Raw genomic sequence first — 24,478 nt, forward strand, 5'->3', positions numbered from 1 at the left:
AATCTTAATTGAAATATCTGTGATCATGATTTTTATTTAATTAATTGATTTAAATGTAATTTTTTATTTCCATTCCTTTGTCACATCATTTTAGTCATAATATCAACTTCTTCATTTGCTCTCATTTTTCTACCTATGATCCTTTTTTCACTTGAAATCTTTGTTCATATGTTTTAAATTAATTTTATATATAGATTTCGATTTTATTTCTTTTGTTTTATAACACTGTTTTTCGTACACATTACTGAATTCATTTTATCTATTTGTCATTTTATTTGAATCTCATTACACTTATAAACCCTTCTTCCTGTTAAATCTTCATCTTTGTTATAGTATCATTTGTGCAAGAGGTTCTTAGGATATGTTGCAAATACTTCTATGACGATTACCATGCAAAAATTTGCACATCTGGTAACGAAAAATACATTTTTCATACCACTGCCCAGTCAATATAAATCGATTATTTGTTCTTTCGTTTTTTGATTGACCGATTGGAATTTTCAAATAATTGAATATTATAATAAATAAACGTAATCAAATTCATATTCACAAAAATTCTGATTGGAAAAGAATGATATAAAAAATGAAACAAACAAAAAAAATTCATATGGTGATTAAAATAATGTGACAAAGGAACAGAAATAAAAAATTACATTTAAATTAATTAATTGAAAAAATAATGATCAAAGTCGTTTAGATAAAGATTTAAAAATAAAAAAATTTCTGCACCTCATGTGTTTTGAACTCACGACCTCTTTCCCATGAAGATAGTATACCATCTGCCCACTACACAAGCGTACTAAATAACTCGAATTTTCTAATGTTAGTGAACATGAAGCAAAATTCCGAATATTTTTCGTCAGCTACTCCCAAACGAGGGCCCACCATGGTGAATGGCTGCAAGGTGTGATACCTAGGATCTTAACCTACGTCACCATTTATTCAGTTTCAGAAAGTCGATCCCACCACTCGAGACCTCTCCTCATAAGCAGGAAAACTACTCTCTTATGCTCTTAATGTTAGCTGATATATTTGCATTAGTCTGTTGCTAGATGCACTTTACTATAAAATGCAGCTGAGAACCACAGGCCGCATGAGTAATTGACTCAGGCCACATGTGGCCCACTGGCTGCAGATTGACAACCACTGTTCTGATGTGTAATGTACATTTGAAGCATTTTGGGTACTGTACAGTTCTCAACCCTACAGCACTAATCTAAGAAGTTACAGCTTCGTTTGTCGCAGAATCCTCAGTCTTTGGAGCAAGCCTTCTACTCACCTCAGAACCAGGGATCATAATCTATTATTGGACCAATACTGCAGATTGTGAGCTTCCTAGAAATTCTATGAGCAAGACTGATATTCGAACCTTCTCTACCAGTCGCTGTTATGATGTAAGAACGACGTCAGAGCCCAAACGATGAATGTTATTTGTTCCAGTGTTCACAATGATCTGCAGTTGGTTGCACCCTTTTCCCTCAATGGCTGCCGGGATAGTCTCTTCAAAATGTTGGATGAGCCCCTAGGCATACACACTGAGTGCACCTGGTGTTCCTTCCTGTCCCTTGTTACAATTTTCCTAAAGGGTACAATCATTCGCTGTACATTTGATTAAGAGACCTCTATCTTTTGTGTTACCTCATCTTGAAACAGGACACACCAGGCTTCCCAATAAGCGAACTAAGTCCCACTGGCGCAATTTCCGTTTCAGTGGATGAAAGCACCTCAAGCTTGTAGGTTGGGGGGATAGATGTCACTGTCTCCCCTGTACAAGACGTCTAGACCTGCCACTGAGATGCCACTCAATGAAATAGAAGTGTACTGACAGATTAGGTATTTCCTGCAGTACAGACAGTTTCCGCTGGAAACGATAGAACTCGAGGTACTTTTGGTGACTGTGGTACGTGACTCCCAGTAGCCCTCCCAACATGTTCATTCTCAGCGGCTTCCAATCGCTTGCTGTGGGGCCACATTGTGCCTGGTACAGTATTTTACAGGATGGTAAACAATTAACTTTAAAAGGTGCTTGCTCATTCTCTTTTAATTTATATGAGTTTTCTACTCTACAAATATTACCAGTAATCCCAGAAAAGAGATATCTATTACCACAGAAAAACTTGATAGCAAGAAAATTTACTGTTTGTCTGAAACACTGTTAATGTTATGGTAATCAAGCAAGTCAACAATAGCGTTAACATACAAAAAAACAGAATATATATATTCCTGTTACAAGAGAAAACTAATGTGACTAGATATGTTAATTATTTACAGTAATATTAAATAACAAATTCCGATTTATTACCAAACAGCTTACTTACGACACTAGTAACTTTGATAATACTCGCACTATAAATTAGCAAGCGTCGGAAAATTCTCAAAAATATACCTTTTTCTCGTGAGTGTATAATGATATTAGGGAACGATTGGTGTTGAACGAGGATACAGTATGTAACTAAACTGTCTACAATGCACAAGAAGGTTAGAATTGACGATAATGTATGAGTTTCTGGCGGCACTCGCAGTGTTCTAAAATACACAATATATCGCGCTACCCACAGTACAGACATAATCGATGTAAGACTCTGTGAAAGTATCACAAACACTAAAATGTTAGAAGCTAGAATTTCGAATCGGACCTGTCTCACAAGAAGGAAAATTCGTAAGTTGTGTTATACATGTAAATAATCGCCCGAATTGCTCCGATTTGCTCACTTAGTTGAATTTGTGACAACTACAAAAGTGGCGTGCTGAAGATGAACACTTGAGCGTCAGTTTATGGCCAGTCAAGTTGCAAAAATTGTGTAGCACCAAGAAAGAGCGGCTTCCACATGCAACACCGAACCCAGAGATGTTTCAGTGAAGATCAAGCTAAAAGACAGTATCATCCATTGGAAAATATGTAGCGGTAAGCGTACACATCTGTTTCACATACTACATAATTAAATGTAGGCAAACTACCACATTTTCACTGTTAAAACACTCTATAAAATGGCACTAAAAGTTGAAATATACTTGTGCGATGCAGGAACGACGACTTGGTGCTGATAAAAATGTACATGTATTTGGATACATTTACTATCTGAAGCTAGGCATGGTATCCCAAAACCGGTTCAAGATTCAAGATTCAAGATTCTTTATTAGCCATTGATCATGCAAGATGAAATAGGCTTCGTCAGTACATAAAATAATATTAATATTCCAGACACTATATATAAGGCATAGATATAATTAGCATATGAGTAACTTACAAATAACATAAACCTTAAGCAGGTGACTACAATGCTTAATACATATTCTTGTTTCAGATACATACAAAGGTACCAAAAATGAGTTACATTGTAGTAGCAAACACAGTAGTTACGTAACACATCATAACACTGGCAAATAAAGTAGTTACCTAACACAGTTGAAATACAAAGGTATTAAATATGAAATATTTTGTAACAGTATATATAGTAGTTAATTAAGTTAATTATGCAATTACAGGTTTATCTCTGTGCTACTCAGATCATAATATTCTTGCATAGAATAAAATGGATTGTCAGATAACCAATTGTACAAATTTTGTTTAAGAATTTTTGTGGGCATGTCCCGAACAGATTGCGGTAGTTTGTTGAATATTTTTAAGGTATTCACTTTGTGTGAGTTACTACTTTTTGTTAGTCTGTGTCTTGGTATATCATAATCTGCCTTCCTTCTAGTGTTGTAGTTATGAATTTCTTCCCTGACAACACCTTCCATACCATTGTTTTTAATGTGTAACACACAGATATAAATATACAAGTTTACAATGGTCAACAGTCTTAGCCTTATAAAGAGAGGACGACAGTGCTCCGTGGGACCGACTTTACACATTATGCGCAGCATTCTTTTCTGCATCAACAAAATTTTGTTACTGTGAGAGCTGTGCCCCCATATGAGAAGGCCATATGTAATATGTGACTGGAAGAGTCCACAGTACATTGTTCTCAGAAAGTTCATGCTAATCATGTCCCTAAGTTTCCAAAGGAGATAGGAGACTCTTGAAAGCTTTTTGCAAACCTGATTTACGTGTTCTTCCCAGTTAAGTTTGGAATCAATATGCATTCCTAATAGTTTTACAGTTTTGTTTTCTATGGTTTTGGGTAACCCTAAGAGAAGCTGTTGTGTTTTCTCTGAGTTACACAGTAATTTATTGGATGTGAACCAGTGGATGGCTGATTTGAGTGATTCCTGTGTGTTATTGTCCAAAGCTGAGATGTTCTGATGTGAGGTGAGGAGGGTTGTGTCATCTGCATAGCATATGGTAGTACTATTTATGTGATGAGGTAGGTCATTGATGGCTATGATGAAGAAGAAGGGTCCCAGAACCGAGCCCTGTGGTACACCAGTACTAACTGCTGCTACAGGGGAGTAATTATTTTTAACTGAGACAAACTGTCTTCTATTATGAAGATATGACTCTATTACTGCTAATGCTGGGTTACATACCTAGTTTTGCAACCAGGGTGCCAAAGGGAATGCAGTCAAAAGCTTTGCTCAGATCACACAAGACAAGTGACACCATATTCCGGTCTTCAAAGGCTGTTAATGTCTGGTCAACAATTTCCAGGATGGCCGCAGTGGTATTTCTGCCCTGTCGGAATCCGAACTGACTATTGCTCAAAAGGTTGTGTGTCTCAAAATAGCTACTTAATTGAGTGTACATAAGTGACTCAAATACTTTAGAAAATATTGGCACAATTGAGATTGGGCGATAACTTTTAGGAAGATGTTTGTCACCCTTTTTAAACACTGGAATAACTTTGGAAATTTTGAGGGAGTCGGGAAACACTCCTGACTGTAAACATTTATTAAATATGAATGCCAATGGTTTAGCGATCGAGTCTACAGTTTTTTTTTACTATGTAATTGGAGAGCCAGTAGCAGTCCATACTTTTAGAATTTGAAAATTTTGTGACTGTTCTTTTAATCTGAGCAGGTGTGATACTATACCAGTTAAAGACATGATCTACTGGTGGAAGGGCATTAAGTAAATCGCTTGCAGATGTATCTGTTTTTTCTATCTTACTTTCAATTTCTTTAATTGAGCTAATGAAGTAGTCATTTAGTTCCCTTGGAGTGAGCTGAGTTTCATGTGTGTGACGTGTGGGATTTTCTTGTGCTACAATCTGCCATGCTGCCTTGCACTTGTTTGTTGCACCTTCTATGTACCCTTCATAAGCAGCCTTTTTTGTCTGTATCAGCTTAAGTTTGTAGAATTTTTTACATTTTTGGTATGCTGCATAAAAGGTGCCCTCCTGCTCTGATCTTTGTTTACATGCATTTTTATATGCTGTGTATAGTACGAGCATGTTTTTTCTTATCTGGACCAGTTCGTCTGTGTACCATTCCAGCTTTTTATTTTTATATGTTCCAGAAGAGTTGGTTTTAATTAGTGGTGAGCATGAATACCATAATTCTGTATAATTTTTAAGGAAGTTTTCAAAGGTAGTTTCAACATCAAACTTCTCAGATGAACACTTATAGACAAAGTCCCAACTTGCATCCTCTAGTATACGAATAAATGACATAATGTATTCTTCTTTTTGTCTTCTTACCCATGTCATATTGTGCACACTAGTGGAATTTGGTTGCTTACTAAAGAGATTGAGAAGCAATGGGTCGTGGTCTGCAAAGCACCCATTTGCAAGGCTAACAGTGTAGCTGCCACGGGGAAAATTCACAATAATATTGTCTATGCATGAATTTTTACGTGTTGGACACTGGATGGTACAGTACAGATTAAGGGACCTTAATAAATTAAGAAAAGTTCTTGAGGGCTCATTACTTGTGTTTACCATTTCTATATTAAGATCACCACATATGGCAATCTTTGTTTTATGCATTAGTATTTTTCTAACCAGTAGTTCAAATCTTTCAAAAAATGTATCAATGTTGCCATTGGGAGATCTGTATAGGCTTACAATTATTAGATTTTCATCAGTCATTTTTATACAACTAAATTCTGCATCTAACTCTGCACAGTAAGATGATACATCTATTTTTGTAAAGTTGAAATTATCTCTGATAAAGATCCCAGCCCCACCATTTCGCCTCTGCTTTCTGCACATTATGTCTGCAGTGACGTATCCTTGAGGTACAAACATATCTACCTCATTTGCAACTAACCAATGCTCACATACACATATTACATCAACATTCTTAATTTTACAGAAATGTTCCAATTCTAACATCTTATTTCTAATACAACAAATATTAACTTGAAGTAATGTCAGCATATTATCTCCCTTTTTGTTTATCTGGATACAGTTTGACTTTGAATCACAATTTATATTTTTTACATTACCTACGAGTGGTGTGCTTGTCAGATTGTTGATCCCCATGTCTGTTATGGTGTGCTGTTGCTGATCTGGGGCAGGTGGTTGCCTCTTGTGAATTGGTCGGCTGCTGCTGGCTTCATTGTATACAAAATCCTGGTCCTTTAGCTGTTTCTTTCTTCTCTCTCCTCTCCCATATCTTGGCTGCAGGATCTCTGAAGGTGGTGCTTCTTCTTCAGCTGGTGGTGTCACAACTTCTTCTTCTGGAGGTGACAACACTGGTTCTTCTGCTGGTAATAACACTGATTTTTCCTTTATAGGGCAAAGTGGTGACTCTTCCTTTTCTTCCTTCACTGGCAGTGTTATGGGTGGATGTATCTGTTCTTGTGGTTTGTCAATTTTTTCTAATATTTCTTTGCACAGAATTGTTTTACCAAAATTGTTTCTGTGCAACCCATGCTTTGTAAAATGATCTCTCTGAGAGCTTGTTGCATCAATAAATGTTACATTGGCGAAACTGCTACAAATCTTTCTAAATTTTCTATTTGTTCGAATAATTTCTTTATTTACGCATGAAGCTTCCATCAAGTCGTGTCTTTGTGGAATGCTTACAACATATACATCTGAATGTGTAATTTTCCCTAAGGTTTCACGTAGAGCCCTTGTTGCATTGACACTTTCGTTTCTATAAACGTCGTTACCTCCTCCAATAATGACACATTTCGAACCTTTTGTTACTGATGTTTCACAGTTTTTTAGCACTTCTCGTAGAGGAGCCCCAGGCTTGGTGGTTCCACTTACTTTTCGTTTATATTGCATAGTGGCCATTTTACCTGCTAAGCCTCTTCCGTGGCTAGCTGAAAAAATGTAAACATCGCCCTTACTCTCACTTCGTGAACCATTTTGCGAAAATTTAGTGTTTTCTTCACTCTTCAAAGTATGCCCTAGAGACGTGTATTCATTTCTCTTATGTCCCTGGTTGTTCGTCTCTTCATACGTGTCTAGCAGCTCATATTTATTCCTTGTTTTTAGTTCGAAACGATTTCCACTTTGTTTCACACGCCTGTTTATTTTAGGCCTAAGAAAAGGCTCGTTTTCCACTTTTTGTTTTTGTTTGAGATCACTAATCACTGTTTCCAAATTATGTATATACTCTTTAGCGTACAATAAATCCTGTTCTAATGTGGAAACAACGTTTTCTTCTCGCACAGTATCTTGTTTTGATAAGCACATCGATCGCAAACAACAGCCAATTACACCACAGTCACATTTTGCACTTACCGCGGCAGAACTCGAGATGCATTTTGAATGAATCCATTTTTGACTCGCTGAACATAGTCTGAAACCATTAAAAAGTCTTTCACTGCATAAGATGCACTTTATATCGGCAGTATACATGTTTTTCACGGAGCCACTTACTAAAACTTCTATAGCGGTTATAGCATTGCGATAAAACTATTGCGATAAAAGTATTTGGGCCTGGTTACGTTCTTCGCTGATAATCGTTATTGGCTGGCATGACTGTTGATGAAGGTGCACACTGTACAGATGCCAGTTTTCAGTTCCCGTTGACGCGCGGTAAATTAGATTCCAAAAGTTTTAGAGTACCCCGTGAAACAAGTGATCTTTGACTGATTTATTCTCTGTGGTTCTGTGCCGGATATGAATTCACGGTTGTGCATGGTTGATGTGTTTGTTTACGAGTGTTGAGGGGTGAATGTATTTTTTTTTTTTGTTTTGATAATACGTGTACGTGGGTGACTATAAACCGCGTTATATGAATTGGTAAGATTTTACGCCCTTGCATTTCGATAGTCTGGAGCTGACGTAGTTGGAAACAAAGGTGCACTAATTTGTGCAACGTTAACTATTGCACGTTGTTTACTACCGTATTACTTTATAACTTGGCTTAAAAAATAATTTACAATAATTCAAACAAGAAAGTAGGTATCGAGTGCTTTGTTAATTAGCTGATATCGAGTGTGAACAGCGTCAGAAATGATTTAAGTACGCGCCTTATTACTTGTGGTCACACTGTTAGTGTAGTAAAACGAGTTATCTTTTCAGCGTTTATTACCTCATAAATGGAAATATGAAACTTCCTGTGAATCTATGGCTGGCCTTAGCCAAACTCTGAAGATAACTATATTGTATTATTATTATTATTATTATTATTATAGTATATTGACCCACTTCGGTACATTCCCTTTTCAATGTTGCATGGATGCCACAGAAGAATGTTGAAGATTAGGTGGGTAGATCACGTAACTAATGAGGAGGTATTGAATAGGATTGGGGAGAAGAGAAGTTTGTGGTACAACTTGACTAGAAGGGATCGGTTGGTAGGGCATGTCCTGAGGCATCAAGGAATCACAAATTTAGCATTGGAGGGCAGCGAGGAGAGTAAAAATCGTAGAAGGAGACCAAGAGATGAATACATTAAGCAGATTCAGAAGGATGTAGGTTGCAGTAGGTACTGGGAGATGAAGGAGCTTGCACAGGGTAGAGTGGCATGGAGAGCTGCATCAAACCAGTCTCAGGACTGAAGACCTCAACAACATGGATGTTGTTTCATTGTTCCAATGCATCTGTTGTGCAGTGCTCCCTTGAGCCGTTTCTTCATTCACATTTCTATTATTTCGTATTTAGGGGCTTACTGCCATGTTTTGTGCAGTGCTATATTAAGTCTCCCAGTACCTTGGCCAGAGAGGGGAGGGGGAGTACTTTGTGCTTATCTTTTCAAAATATTGTATTGTAGCCAGGTATTTTATATTCAGAAGTTTTGAAAAAAAGATTTCAAGTCTTCTAGCATATTCCATAAATGTTTTAAAATTTTCATTTAACCTTCTGCCATAAAATTTTGTCGAAGTAATAGATGTGGTTTTAGGCAATGAAGGAAAAATTTTCAGTTTCCAGATCCTACTTACACATCAGTATCTCTTTCAGAAGTAAGTTGAGAGTAAAAGTCAACAATAATTAACGAATGTTGACTTCTTTTTTATAGTTGTCAAAAAGTTATCCCCGACCCTAGTAGTACGAGTTCCTGAAAGTGTTTTGGTATTTCTATGTATGTGGTGAAAGATATTTTCAAGTTCTGGTGCCTACTTGCAAATCAGTACCACTTTAAAAAGCCTGATGTTAATACAAATCAACTACAATCAGCATTTTTAAATTTTTTTGAGGGTTGGCATACAGTGACCTTACCTTGTTAATACACATCATTGGAAATATAAATTACAAACATGACTTTAGAAGAATTATAAGTAATATAATATGAATACAGCAACCAGTTATTTGTTGCTGTGTTAAGCCACAGTTATCGTAATTTTTTTAAAAAGTTTTCTACAGTAAAGTTATACTCTGAAGATGGTCAGAACATCATTCAGTATTGTTATGTGCAGCAATTTATTGTGTAGAATATTCATTTTAATGTGTAATGGTTCTTGCCATTCAAGCGGTAATTATGTTTTCACAGATTTGCTAGTTGTATGCAACATACCAGTGTACAGTGGGTTGTCTTGTGACCAGGTGCCACATATAATAGATGGTCACACTTTTTTCCCCCATGACACTCATACATACAGATCGCTGTGTACAATCCTAAAGATCATGTGCCAACCTTACAATAGTCCGCCACAGATGGCAGTCTTGGATTTTGGGTGTATTTCTCATGCATACCCAGCTGCTGAAACACCTTCTGCAGCTCATCCAGTAATTTCTTCCTTGTTCTTTCAATTAGACGAGTACCATTAGATTTTCCCATAAGCACAACTTTGGCCCAGAAAGTGTGTGGCCCCCTAGCAATGTGCCGTGGCAGGATAGATTTGATTTGATTTATTTATTCATCCATCCATCCATCTGAAACAATATTGGTATTGTTATGCAGTGAATATAATTATCTCATAATATACAAAAATTCACGTGTGCTTTTGCTAGGATAAGGCAGGTGGCCGGCTGTGGCCTCGATGAAGGAACCATCTTGCATTTGCCTGAAATGATTCAGGGTGGCCATACAGAGCAAACTCCATCCTCTAGAATATATGTCATTGCTTTTGTAACTGCACTGCCTCATTCTGTTGGTTCCTATTATACAGTGTTCTTTCATGTATACACAGTTTGCATCAGGTAAATTATGATCTGAAACATAGTTTATCACTGTACACACAAATGAACATGTGGATCCATGAACATGCTGCTATGACTATCCTACTATGATGAGTGAGGTGTTCAGCTGTGGAAAATAATAAGACATTGCTGTTATGCACTACAGGTTTTATGCGCATGGTTGTCTTGTAAAAGGGTTACATTTATTGTAATGTGATCTGGTGTTGTAGCTTTCCCCTTTCATTATTAACCATTAAGTATTTTTTAGCTGTGTAGATGCATTGCTTATGAAGAAAGTTTTAGCTGAATTTTAACAGATTTTAGTACTTTTTTTACACCTTGTTTTTCATTTTCTCCATGAAGTTGAGTTATTTCATCAGGTTGTATAGCTCTTGGTTCTTTCTTCATCTGCACATGCTCTCTTGATGAATTGATTCAGAACCATTCTCATGATTTCCCATTCAAAGATAAAAAAAAAGTTCTTTTTTCTTAAAATTTCTGTCTTGAGTCTCTGGTGGTATGGATGGATACCTCACTACCTATATTGTCATTTGAATGTCAATTGGAATATGGACAGTTCTATATAGGACTGTTTAACTGTTGTGTACATTTAAAATGTTATGGCACAGATCAACCACTCATTGTGCCAGTGATGTCAGTGATCAATAGTGTTGCCAAGTGTAGAGTTCTGACATCTTGAGTATGCTGCAGACTGCACATAAGCAGAAATAGGGGACTGTGGCTCTGTATGCTAACTAAAGATATTAACCTATTCTCGCTGAATTCTGTTGTTTTTTGTCTCTCTTAAGCCATTGTTTTTTTTTTTTCCACGAGACATTGTGAAGATTGCCCAGTATCCAGCAATTTTTCCTGCTAGTGTCCTTCCACAAGAAAGAGAGAGAATATTTGAAAACACAGAGGTATTTATGTTTACAATCCTTGGATAGGTAGAACACCCACATTACATATAAATAAAAACACAAGATGCATAAACATTTTCAATGAAGACTGTTTCAACATTTAAAAAGTCAGATCTATTTAACAAAGAAAATAATTTTTGATGTTATGACATACATAAAAGGAAAAAAAGACATTTTTATTATTCTTTCAATTCTCATCAGTGTTGAGTATTAACAGCACAACCTTTGTCAAGAACACCCACTATGAATTTTGCTGTGACGTTAGCAAACTCTTTTTATCATTCTCGTTCCCACATTCTCTTTGTATATTTTGACTTTTTTGTAAAAACGATGGTCTCTCTTAACCTCATTTTTACAGCACTGACAAAGTACACAATTTTTGGACTGCCATGTGAAAGAAAACGACCAGTCCACAAGATGAGACTGGGTATAGAAATAAAACACCAAAAACCTTGTTGTAGACTTACTTACCACAAGTAGTTGATTGAGACAAGAAAGCTGCTCCTGTAAAAGGATCTTCAGTTTGATTGTTGATCTGTGTCTACAGAAAATAATTTTGTTTGATGGTATGTAACTGAACTTCATAACTGGAAGTGTAGTTGCGAGCATGTGCTGGGTACGTCAGCAGGTGACTGTGCTATAATGCCAGACCTACTCGGTGTGGAACCTGGCTGGCTTGCTTGACTTCGTGAACAGCAAGTCATCCAAACCAACCAATCTGCAATCTTTCTCAAACGATTTTAAAGAAACAATTCGGTAATAAACTCTCATTCTCACACACCTTGTAGTTTAATGAATCAGCTTCATGATGAACTGCCTATCATTTCGTTAATGGCCCTAGTTATTGTTAGTTATTTCTGTAGTGGGTAAACTACAGCAAGAAATTCTTAGTTTGCAGTGAAAAATAGGTTTTGCTATGAATTTGTGTTTGATGCATGTTAGGTTACATGTTTTGGTGTGTGTTAAATGTAGATAATATATTGAGTTATTCTTTAAACTTGGAAGGATGTGGATGACTGTTTTCAGTCTTTAGAAAATGGAATGTATGTAAAGTGTGCTCTCACGAACTCATGAGTCAGTGAAAAAGCTAGAATGAAATATTCATAAATTCCTCATATCTCATAAATGGTTTGAGATACTGAAATAGGATTTTGGCAAATGATAGCACACAAGGACAAGACTGTTTTGCTGTATGATTAAAATGCGCAACTTCCACATCTACCATGATATTCAACCAACTACAGATTTTTTCAATCAAATAATGTAATTATTTAGAGCCATCAATACTGGTGAAATGAGAGCATCTGTGGGGTTTGTAGCAATGTAAATGAAGAAGTTGTAAGGTTATTTTTATAAGATGAGGCACGGGAGATTTGCCTTATATTTCCAGTCTCCCACCACATCAGAAAGTCCCACTGTCTGGCCACATAGGAGCATTCCTCTTGTAACTCAGTACCACCCAGGCCTGGAGCAACTGCATTACACCGAGCGAGGTGGCGCAGTGGTTAGACACTGGACTCGCATTCGGTAGGACGACGGTTCAATCCCGCGTCCGGCCATTCTGATTAAATTTTCCGTGATTTCCCTAAATCGCTCCAGGCAAATGCCGGGATGGTTCTTCCCTAATCCGATGAGACCGATGACCTCGCTGTCTGGTCTCCTTCCCCAAACCAACCAACCAACTGCATTACATTCTCCACCAGGGTTTCGACTACCTCTTGTCGTGCCCTGAAATGAGGAAGGACCTCATGGCTGATACCTCTGCAATAGACCTAGATGCAAGACTTGTCCTATACATCGTCCCATCACAACCTACTTCAGTCTGGTCACAAACATCACCTATCCCATCAAAAGCAGGGCTACTTTCGAAATAAGTCATGTGATCTACTATTTAAATTGCAACCACTGTGCTGCATTCTATGTAGGCATGACAACCGACAAGCTGTCTGTCCGCATGAATGGCCACTGACAAACTGTAGCCAAGAAACAAGTGGACCACCTTATTGCTGAGCACACAGCCAAACATGACATCCTTCATTTCAATGGCTGCTTCACAGCCTGTGCCATATCGATCCTTCTAACCAACACCAGCTTTTCAGGAATTGCGCAGGTGGAAATATCCTACATGCCTTTAACCCTCCTGACCTCGACCTTCATTAGTCATTGTCCTCTCTCATCCAACCCCTTCTCTGTTCCCATTCCAGCACTACACAGCCCTTATTCCTCCATTGCACTCAGTCTTTTTACTTCTCTCCTTTCCTGTATCCCCCCACCTCCCGGCTTCACATATCTGCCCTACCCTCTTTCCACCTCATCCCCTGTGCCCTCTCAAACAGCCTGTCACTGTCCGCCATCCCACCCACTATCCCTCCACCATCCCATCCCAGCCTCCTCCTTACCCCAACCAGTCGCCACTCCCATTACGCACTAGTGCTGCTGCTTGCAGTGTGGCCTCCCTGAGACTGCGCAGTCATGTGTCTGTGAGTTGTGTTTGCATGAGTGTGTTCGTGTGTGTTTGTCATGTAACTTTGACAAAGGCCTTACTGGTTGAAAGCTATATTTGTGACAGTCTTTTTGTTGTGCCTATCTATGACTCAGCATCTCTGCTATATGGTGAGTAGCAACTTTCCTTTTCACAATATAGCTATTATTACCTTAACTTTACATGATCACATTGCCTTTTTGTGGATAACATAATGTCACAAGATGCCAAGATATGGCAGTGTGCTATGCCAGAAGCAATAATACAAATTTGTATGCATGAAATTAGGTTGCAACAAAGTATTTCTATGCAGATAAAAACTAGCCTTCAAACATTGTGCTGGTAAATATATGATGAGAAAATGGTGTTTGTTTGCGAATTGCATCATTATTCCTGGTATGGTGAATGTCAGTTTTTTTGTATTTCTTTTTAAATCTTGCAGAGGTATGTCTTCGAATTCATAAGATAGCTCTCTTGAAGCACAGTGATGTTTTTGGCGATGTTGACTGAGTGGTATTGTGACCACTATGATAAAATGATTTCTCTGAGTGCTTCTGTGAGCAATTTTTAAATTACATGCTTTAATGACAACAACTTGGGATCATACTGTATATAACAGAAAGTAGGACTACTACTCATCCTCTGGTTGGTCATCTTAAGATTCAGATTCAGCTGTAGGTAGCAGGTAACAGAGTTGCATAGCATTAGCGTTCTGTCATATCCACTAGGAGAACTAAGTTTTTTTGTAGACTTATGTCTACTCCATCACGAAAATACTGTTTCACTCATCTCCAGTGACAGCATATATCATTTAGTGAGTAGTGCAGTACATTGTGATCTTATTATCTGTTAATTTTCTGCAGTTTCTGACAAAGAACAGGCTAAATTTCCATGGTGTGGTGTGAATGCCCACGTAGAGGAAATGTTGCAACAGGGGCACTTTATCAGCCAAGCCACTGGCAGCGTTGTAGGGAAAGCTGGTTTGCCATTGGTATTATCTGGAGGCAATGGTGTCATGTCCACTGCTGGTCAGCCAAACATCAAAAGTTGCAACTAATTTTAAATGCTCTATACATACGCTTCATGGTCAGGATTTACAGTGACAGCCACAAAAGGAAATAATGCTTCTCTGTTGAAGATGCTTAAAGTTGACCTATCAGCAAATAGGAAATTGCTTATCATGGCCCTTTGCGGTGGCCTACAGTCATTCATTCATTCATTTTGTTCCATATATCCCACCATTAAGAAGAAACATAAGTTGAATGATTCGAGGTGTAGAGAATAAAGAGAAGCAACTGTTAGAAGCTAATTATGTGCATTGTATCAGTAACTAACTGTTGTTAAGTTGCTAGACAGTCCTTTTCTTTGACGTTGTAAAGTTAGCAGAAAAGCCATTATTTTGACAAAATCGTCCTCATCCCATATTATCTGATATGTATAACCTATTATTATCTTATGAATATAATAGAGGGAAACATTCCACGTGGCAAAAATATATCTAAAAACAAAGATGCTGTAACTTACCAAACGAAAGCATTGGTATGTTGATAGAGGCAAAAAACACACAAACACAAAGACAAAATTCAAGCTTTCGCAACCCACAGTTGCTTCATCAGGAAAGAGAGAAGGAGAGGGAAAGACGAAAGGATGTGGGTTTTAAGGGAGAGGGTAAGGAGTCATTCCAATCCCGGGAGCGGAAAGACTTATCTTAGGGGGAAAAAAGGACAGGTATACATTCGCACGTGCACGCGTGACATGTCTGCCTGTGTCTGTATATGTGCGGATGGGTGTGTGTGTGTGTGTGTGTGTGTGTGTGTGTGTGTGTGTGTGTGTGTGTGTGCGCGCGCGCGTGTGCGCGTGCGCATGCGCGAGTGTATACCTGTCCTTTTTCCCCCCTAAGGTAAGTCTTTCCGCTCCCGGGATTCGAATGACTCCTTACCCTCTCTCTTAAACCCACATCCTTTCGTCTTTCCCTCTCCTTTCCTCTTTCCTGATGAAGCAGCCGTGGGTTGCGAAAGCTTGAAATTTGTTTGTGTGTTTTTTGTCTCTATTATTATCTTAACTTTACATGATCACATGTAATGTCACAAGGTGCTGAAATGGGGCAGTGTGCTACGCCAGAAGCAATAATTCAAATTTTTATGTGAAATTAGATTGCAACAGGTAAAAACTAGCTTCCGAACATTGTGCTGGCAAGTATATGATGAGAAAATGGTGTTTGTTTGCGAAATGCATCATTATTCCTTCTGTATGATGACTGTTTTTACGTATTTCTTTTTAAATCGTGCAGAGGTACGTCAGTGAATTCATAAGATACTCACTTGAGGCACAGTGATGTTTTTGGCGATGTTGACTGAGTGGCATTGTGACCACTATGACAAAATGATTTCTCTGAGTGCTTCTGTGAGCGATTGTTTAAATTATGTGCTTTAACCATGTAACAATTCGGGATCATACTTATAGAATAGAAAGTAGGGTTACTATTCAGCACCCTGTTTGGTCATCTTAAGATTCAAGATTCAATTGTAAATTGAATGTCTCTCTATAGCTTGTGAAACAAAGGTAGTGGGTAGTAGAGTTTTCATAGTATTAGCATTCTGACATGACCGCTAGGAGAACTAAGTCTTTTTGTAGACTTACTTCTGTGCCATCACAAAAGTACTATTTCACTCCTCTCCAGTGACTGCACATATAATTTAGTGAGTATATTGTCAGAGGAAGTAGTGCATGATAGTTATTGCATGTTAATTTTCTATGGTTCCTGACAAAGAACAGGCTAAATTCCCATGGTGTGGTGTAAGTGCCCGTCTGTGAGGAAATGTTGCATTTGATTTAATGTTGGTTTCAAAGTATAGAGAATTTCCAGGTCTGCTGAATATACTGGATGTTAACTTTGTCTCTTGGTGTAGTGATGTGTTGTGTGACATCATATGTGCAGAAGAGAACAAATCTATGTACCTGTATATCTATAATTTTTTTGGTTTTAGGTTGTAGTAACACCGTGAAGCACAGCCCGAAGTATAGGTTAGGTTGAAAGTTGAGAAGCGATGGTAGAGCCAATGAATGTGACTACAAAGTCTTAGTGGTTGCGAAACAATTGTCTGTAGTATAGTTCGAGGTCTGTGTTAGTTTGAAAGGTGACAGTTTGGTTGTGAATGGGCAAAGTGGTATTAAAGCTTCACTTAACTTTATTTTTGCAAACTGTAATGGAAAGCATTTTGAAGGTTTGCAATGCAATGTAAATTAATAAAAAAAATCCTAATATTCTTAATAGATGAGTTCAGAAACCAAGGCCAGCAGGGATACAAATATGCTATAAGGAAACCACAGAAAAAATCTGTGATATGTAATGCAAGGCCGCCAAACAGAAATTTGTGAGATTGCTGAGACTGTAGGCATCTCAACTGAGTGCATAGTATCCTGCAGCTGTGGTTGGTTGGTTGGTTGGTTGGTTGGTTGGTTGGTTGGTTGATTTATTGATTGATTCAAGGGAGGGAACCAAACAGCAAGGCCATTGGTTCCATCAGATCAGGAAGTTTGTTAAGGAAGTCGACCATGGCTTTTCAAAGGAATCGTCCTGACATTTGCCTGAAACAATGTAGGGAAATCACAGAAAACCTAAATCAGGGTGGCCAGATGTGGGTTTGAACCATCGTCCTCCCGAATGTGAGTCCTGTGTGCTAACCACTGCATTACATTGCTTGATCTGCAGCTATGAATAAGCTATGTGTGAGGTTGGTGCTGTCATTGTTCACAGTTGAAAAGTGCATCCAGTGCAGTGTTTCAACACAATTCTGGTGATGCTTTGGTTGCAATCTGCCAGACTTTTGTGCCATGTTGTGACTGTTGATACCTGGAGCCATCATTAGACACCAGAATCAAAATGGCAGTCAAACCAATGGACAGAGTCTAGTGAAAGTGCACTGAAGAAGGGAAAGACCATTTTGTCAGTTGGTAAGGTGATGGCCACTGGTTTTTATTATGAAGGAATAGTCCTCAAAGGTTACTTGGAAAAAGGGAGACCAAGAACTGGACCCATTATGCTTCATCGTTGGACTGTTTGACATGTGGTGGCTGGAAAAACACCAAGGTTGACATGCAAAAAAGTACTCTTTCACCAGGATAATGCACCATCCCACACATCAGCGATAACAATGACGAAAGTACATGAATTAGGCTTTGAAATGGTTCCTTATCTGCCCTCTTCGTGAGACTTGGCCCGAAGTGACTTTTTCCTGTTCCCTAACTTGAAACTTTGGTGTGCTATGAAGTAGTTTTCATCAAATGAGGAAGTGGTAGTTGCAGTCAATAAGTATTTTGCAGAGTTTGACAGGACTTATTTTTCCGATGGGGAGAAAAAACTGGAGGATCGCTGGGCCGAGAATGTATCCTTCAGAGGATTGTTTACAAAACAATTTCTTTTTACCACACTTACGAAACTGTGTGCACCACTGTACAGATAATGGTATGCATGAGATAATTGCCATCTACATACGTACTTTGCAAACCAGTGAAAAGTGCATGGCAGAGTACTTACCGTCATAGCATATGTTAGGTTTTCTTCCTGTTCCAGTCGTGAATTCAATGCCATTATGTCCACATGGCTACAACAGCCCATCCAGCTCATCCACAATGTTGATTTCACTCAAATTAGTGTGGCACGTCTGTGTCAACTGTTTGGCACCATCTGCTGTGGTAAGGGATAAACTAGAGCATTCAATATGACCCTCAACTTTGACCAATTTTGTCACACAATGCCCAAGATGCAACACAGCTGTTATTTCATAATGGCAACCACTAAGCTTAAAATGTTTCCATTGTGTGAAAATACAATTACAGGATCATACAAATTCGTCATAAATATTGGAGCTTATGAGACTACCGCAGGAAAATGAGGGTTTTGGGCGGGGACAAACTATACTCTAAAGTAACACCCTCAAATCTTTTTAATCGTAAAATATACAAAATGCACAACAGAAACCAAATGAAACAATAGTTCAAAAAAGCAAAACATCCACTGCAAGAGCAGACACATTGCAACTGGTATCGAAAACATCACTTGCACTGTATAGCTTAACTACAAAGACCGATACCAATACAAAAATCCTAAAACAGATGATTCTACAAAAAACAAGGCAGTACACATAACTAGAAATCATAAAAAGTTAACGAAAGGCAGTAGAGATCAACTGATGTTGACTTACATAGAACAGCTTAAAACACCGATACAGAGAGGTCGCAATTTACACAATAAAAACGACTTGTATAAGATCTAGCATCAAGCTTACCAGACACCAAATCCCACATGAATTGGACCTTTCATCCTCCCCACCCAAAAAGAAACACAGAAAAAGAGCAGTACCATGCAGTCTCCTTCCCACACCACGAAAAACTCCCACTCACCTACTTTTAATTTACAAGGCTGGGCATGTGCACCATGCTATTAACTTCATAACGACAGGAAAAATACACACACATGCAGAATTCTTTTTGACAACAGCACTCGTGAGGATGAGCCTGTAAAACAGAGTACTTCCTTTTACTCCTGCAACAGACCGACCCCCCCCACCCCCCCAAATATACTTCAGTAGTATTAGTACAGGTCTCAGCCTTGTAATCTTTAAATTAAATGTTATGATTCACTCCACAATTATTATATCCGTTACTTCCTAACACCTTATTAAAAGCAAACACATCTAATATGATTGTGCACCACTCTGCTACATATTTCACATATATATAATACTCGCGTATTATGATTTTCAACAACCTGGAAAACACTATCACAAGTCCCTCCAGAAACAATTGCCCCAAACATAAAAAAAAAATTATGCCCCTTACTGCTCTTCCCTCCCGTCTGCTGGTGATCACATATATTTAATGAATTCCCCACATACATCTCTACAGAACAAAAACCAGTCAAATACTGTACTTTAAAGAGTCACCTGTTTCATGCATGCCGTATTTAACTGAAAACTGATAACAAAAATAGTATGTTAGCATAACAACAACATATAGACTGAGTGTCGATCTCACAAACCATGTTCCGTGCATGATGTACTATCACAAATTATGCCTAATATGCCTCCACTTATAGCCATCAAAAGATCATCGACAAAAGACACCTTTGTCAATCTCATTTTATTGTAACGCATGTGACATTTAAGGTATTCCCCAATGACACTCGTCAACATCTGCAAAAATTTAATAGTTGTTCAACATCCCCATTCAATCCACAACATTCGGCTGTTGGATGTTAATTTTGGATCCGTATTGCAAAATATAACACAGCATGATCACAGACAATAACCAACTATTAAATAAGCCTTATACAGCAGATCATATACAATATAAGACACAAGCTAATTGTCATATAGCGTAACACTAAGTCATGAAAAGGACATCGCACACAGAACAACAATATCATTTCTAAAAATAAATATTTTTCACGTACAATTAAAAATAAATGTAAATTGCACACATAATTCACAGTTCATGTAAATAGCAGTCACAGTTTTCAGCCACAGTTAGTAAGACTACCATAGATAAAATAATATAAGTGGGTGCTTACAAGCTTCACCATGTAATTACATTATGTCACGGCTGTTGTTGTTGTTGTGGTCCTCAGTCCTGAGACTGGTTTGATGCAGCTCTCCATGCTACTCTATCCTGTGCAAGCTTTTTCATCTCCCAGTACCTACTGCAACCTACATCCTTCTGAATCTGCTTAGTGTATTCATCTCTTGGTCTCCCCCTATGATTTTTACCCTCCACGCTGCCCTCCAATACTAGATTGGTGATCCCTTGATGCCTCAGAACATGTCCTACCAACCAATCCCTTCTTCTGGTCAAGTTGTGCCACAAACTTCTCTTCTCCCCAATCCTATTCAATACTTCCTCATTAGTTATGTGATCGACCCATCTAATCTTCAGCATTCTTCTGTAGCACCACATTTCAAAAGCTTCTATTCTCTTCTTGTCCAAACTATTTATTGTCCATGTTTCACTTCCATACATGGCTACACTCCATACAAATACTTTCAGAAATGACTTCCTGACACTTAAATCTATACTCGATGTTAACAAATTTCTCTTCTTCAGAAACGCTTTCCTTGCCATTGCCAGTCTACATTTTATATCCTCTCTACTTCGACCATCATCAGTTATTTTGCTCCCCAAATAGCAAAACTCCTTTACTACTTTAAGTGTCTCATTTCCTAATCTAATACCCTCAGCATCACCCGACTTAATTCGACTACATTCCATTATCCTCGTTTTGCTTTTGTTGATGTTCATCTTATATCCTCCCTTCAAGACACCATCCATTCCGTTCCACTGCTCTTGCAAGTCCTTTGCTGTCTGTGACAGAATTACAATGTCATCGGCGAACCTCAAAGTTTTTATTTCTTCTCCATGGATTTTAATACCTACTCCAAATTTTTCTTTTGTTTCCTTTACTGCTTGCTCAATATACAGATTGAATAACATCGGGGAGAGGCTACAACCCTGTCTCCCTCCCTTCCCAACCACTGCTTCCCTTTCATGTCCCTCGACTCTTATAACTGCCATCTGGTTTCTGTACAAATTGTAAATAGCCTTTCGCTCCCTGTATTTTACCCCTGCCACCTTTAGAATTTGAAAGAGAGTATTCCAGCCAACATTGTCAAAAGCATTCTCTAAGTCTACAAATGCTAGAAACGTAGGTTTGCCTTTCCTTAATCTTTCTTCTAAGATAAGTCGTAAGGTCAGTATTGCCTCACGTGTTCCAGTATTTCTACGGAATCCAAACTGATCTTCCCCGAGCTCGGCTGGTATCAAATGAATGCCTGAGTTGACCAATGGAAAGCATACCATTGTGTCATCTTTTATTGTCTGGAGCCACAAAATGGCACAGGCTTCAGTGGACACGTGAATGCCATCTAGCGTACTAGGCAAGAATGATAGTGCCCCAGCTTCTCTCCCTGTCCCCTGAAATCTTCGTTGTGGTTGTGGTGACAGACTGTTCTGTAGTGTAGCCTAAGGTCTAGTTCAGATAGGATTGGTTGAGAGATTGCGAAGCCTATGAACGTGGCTACATGGCAAAGGTTTTTGAAAATACATTAGGCTTTAGCATTGCCCTATATTTATGTTTGAGCTGTATTTAATGCACTTTTCAGTCTCACAACTGAAACTGGTAAATTCAGAAAATACACTCCTGGAAATGGAAAAAAGAACACATTGACACCGGTGTGTCAGACCCACCATACTTGCTCCGGACACTGCGAGAGGGCTGTACAAGCAATGATCACACGCACGGCACAGCGGACACACCAGGAACCGCGGTGTTGGCCGTCCAATGGCGCTAGCTGCGCAGCATTTGTGCACCGCCGCCGTCAGTGTCAGCCAGTTTGCCATGGCATACGGAGCTCCATCGCAGTCTTTAACACTGGTAGCATGCCGCGACAGCGTGGACGTGAACCGTATGTGCAGTTGACGGACTTTGAGCGAGGGCGTATAGTGGGCATGCGGGAGGCCGGGTGGACGTACCGCCGAATTGCTCAACACGTGGGGTGTGAGGTCTCCACAGTACATCGATGTTGTCGACAGTGGTCTGCGGAAGGTGCACGTGCCCGTCGACCTGGGACCGGACCGCAGCAACGCACGGATGCACGCCAAGACCGTAGGATCCTACGCAGTGCCGTAGGGGACCGCACCGCCACTTCCCAGCAAATTAGGGACACTGTTGCTCCTGGGGTATCGGCGAGGACCATTCGCAACCGTCTCCATGAAGCTGGGCTACGGTCCCGCACACCGTTAGGCCATCTTCCGCTCACGCCCCAACATCGTGCAGCCCGCCTCCAGTGGTGTCGCGACAGGCGTGAATGGAGGGACGAATGGAGACGTGTCGTCTTCAGCGATGAGAGTCGCTTCTGCTTTGGTGCCAATGATGGTCGTTTGGCGCCATGCAGGTGAGCGCCACAATCAGGACTGCATACGACCGAGGCACACAGGGCCAACACCCGGCATCATGGTGTGGGGAGCGATCTCCTACACTGGCCGTACACCACTGGTGATCGTCGAGGGGACACTGAATAGTGCACGGTACATCCAAACCGTCATCGAACCCATCGTTCTACCATTCCTAGACCGGCAAGGGAACTTGCTGTTCCAACAGGACAATGCACGTTCGCATGTATCCCGTGCCACCCAACGTGCTCTAGAAGGTGTAAGTCAACTACCCTGGCCAGCAAGATCTCCGGATCTGTCCCCCATTGAGCATGTTTGGGACTGGATGAAGCGTCGTCTCACGCGGTCTGCACGTCCAGCACGAACGCTGGTCCAACTGAGGCGCCAGGTGGAAATGGCATGGCAAGCCGTTCCACAGGACTACATCCAGTATCTCTACGATCGTCTCCATGGGAGAATAGCAGCCTGCATTGCTGCGAAAGGTGGATATACACTGTAGTAGTGCCGACATTGTGCATGCTCTGTTGCCTGTGTCTATGTGCCTGTGGTTCTGTCAGTGTGATCATGTGATGTATCTGACCCCAGGAATGTGTCAATAAAGTTTCCCCTTCCTGGGACAATGAATTCACGGTGTTCTTATTTCAGTTTCCAGGAGTGTATGTACTGCAAAATAGGTAAATACTGAATAAAAATTTGGTGCATTTTATGTACATACATCATACAAGAACTACAAAAAAAGCAAAGCAATACCACTAAGTAAACCTTGTTGATATAGTGAGTGTAAATGTTTATAGTGTTGTAGATTAGTTTGCTTCAACATTTTCTGCAGTGATGACCACATACATATTACACCTTATGATCATGACCATCTTGTGATGGCTTTGGCTACGGCATGTGATTACAAATCCTTTGTATTTTAATGTACACTGAACAGCAGTCACAACGTGGTGGAGGTTTTAGAGTTGAAGTAACTGCCTCCCCTGTAGACAACTCCAAAATCCAGCTTCCAACAGAGCAATGCACAGTCACACGACTAGCAATGTGCAGACCTTCAGTGTGTAACAAGGACTACTGCATTCCAGGCCTACATGTTCAGACAATATGTCACTCATGGGTTATGTGTGGAGGAATGAATGAGAGATTCCTCAGGAACATATTCAGTCTCTGTTTGAAGCCATGTGTCTGTCTTCACACTAAACTGAATTCTCACAATTGGAGACTGTGTACTTAATTTTTGCTATAAAATTCATTTTGGTCACGTATGTTTCTTCGGTATTACAATTTTCACAATTATTAGAGTGTATACTGATGATGATGATGATGATGATGATGATGATGATGTATGTTGCCTTGATAGGTTGCTGCTGCACTCATTAAAAGTAAAAAGAATTTTTCATGACCAGTACGAGGAGAGGAGAGGGGGGAGGGAGAGAGAGAGAGAGAGAGAGAGAGAGAGAGTGCTCTATGCTGCGGCAGTTCTCTCTCCTGACAGAAGAAAATGCTGTAGTAAGTGCGACAGGAGTATCCTGTTGCTGCCTCTGACTCTCATTTGAAACATTTATGTATGTGAAACTCTATCCCAATCTTTTTTAAACATGAAGTTTGTTGCTTTCTTTACATCAACCATAATGAGCACTGTCACTGAAAAATAGATGTTAGCATAAATGCATTGAAATGAAAATGTTATATAACTGGTACTGTGCACTACCCATCAGTCACATTCGCAA

At 39.3% G+C, this 24,478-nt stretch overlaps 1 protein-coding gene across 3 annotated transcripts in view; it reads left to right on the plus strand.

Annotated features, from left to right (window-relative positions):
• Positions 1-7,781: 7,781 nt before the first annotated feature.
• The window catches only part of LOC126161942 (nucleolar transcription factor 1-A-like), a 32,975-nt gene continuing 16,278 nt past the window's right edge, over positions 7,782-24,478 (plus strand). Inside the window, exon 1 of one of the 3 annotated variants that reach the window (XM_049918120.1) lies at positions 7,782-7,877. In XM_049918120.1, the coding sequence (XP_049774077.1) occupies positions 7,817-7,877 (61 nt within the window). In that variant the 5' untranslated portion in view covers positions 7,782-7,816. Of the gene's footprint in view, positions 7,878-7,928; positions 8,085-11,965; positions 13,937-24,478 lie in introns of those variants that run through there. The other 2 variants (XM_049918121.1, XM_049918119.1) reach the window with 2 other exon arrangements.

This window comes from Schistocerca cancellata, chromosome 2, assembly GCF_023864275.1.
Source record: "Schistocerca cancellata isolate TAMUIC-IGC-003103 chromosome 2, iqSchCanc2.1, whole genome shotgun sequence".
Lineage (NCBI taxonomy): Eukaryota > Metazoa > Arthropoda > Insecta > Orthoptera > Acrididae > Schistocerca > Schistocerca cancellata.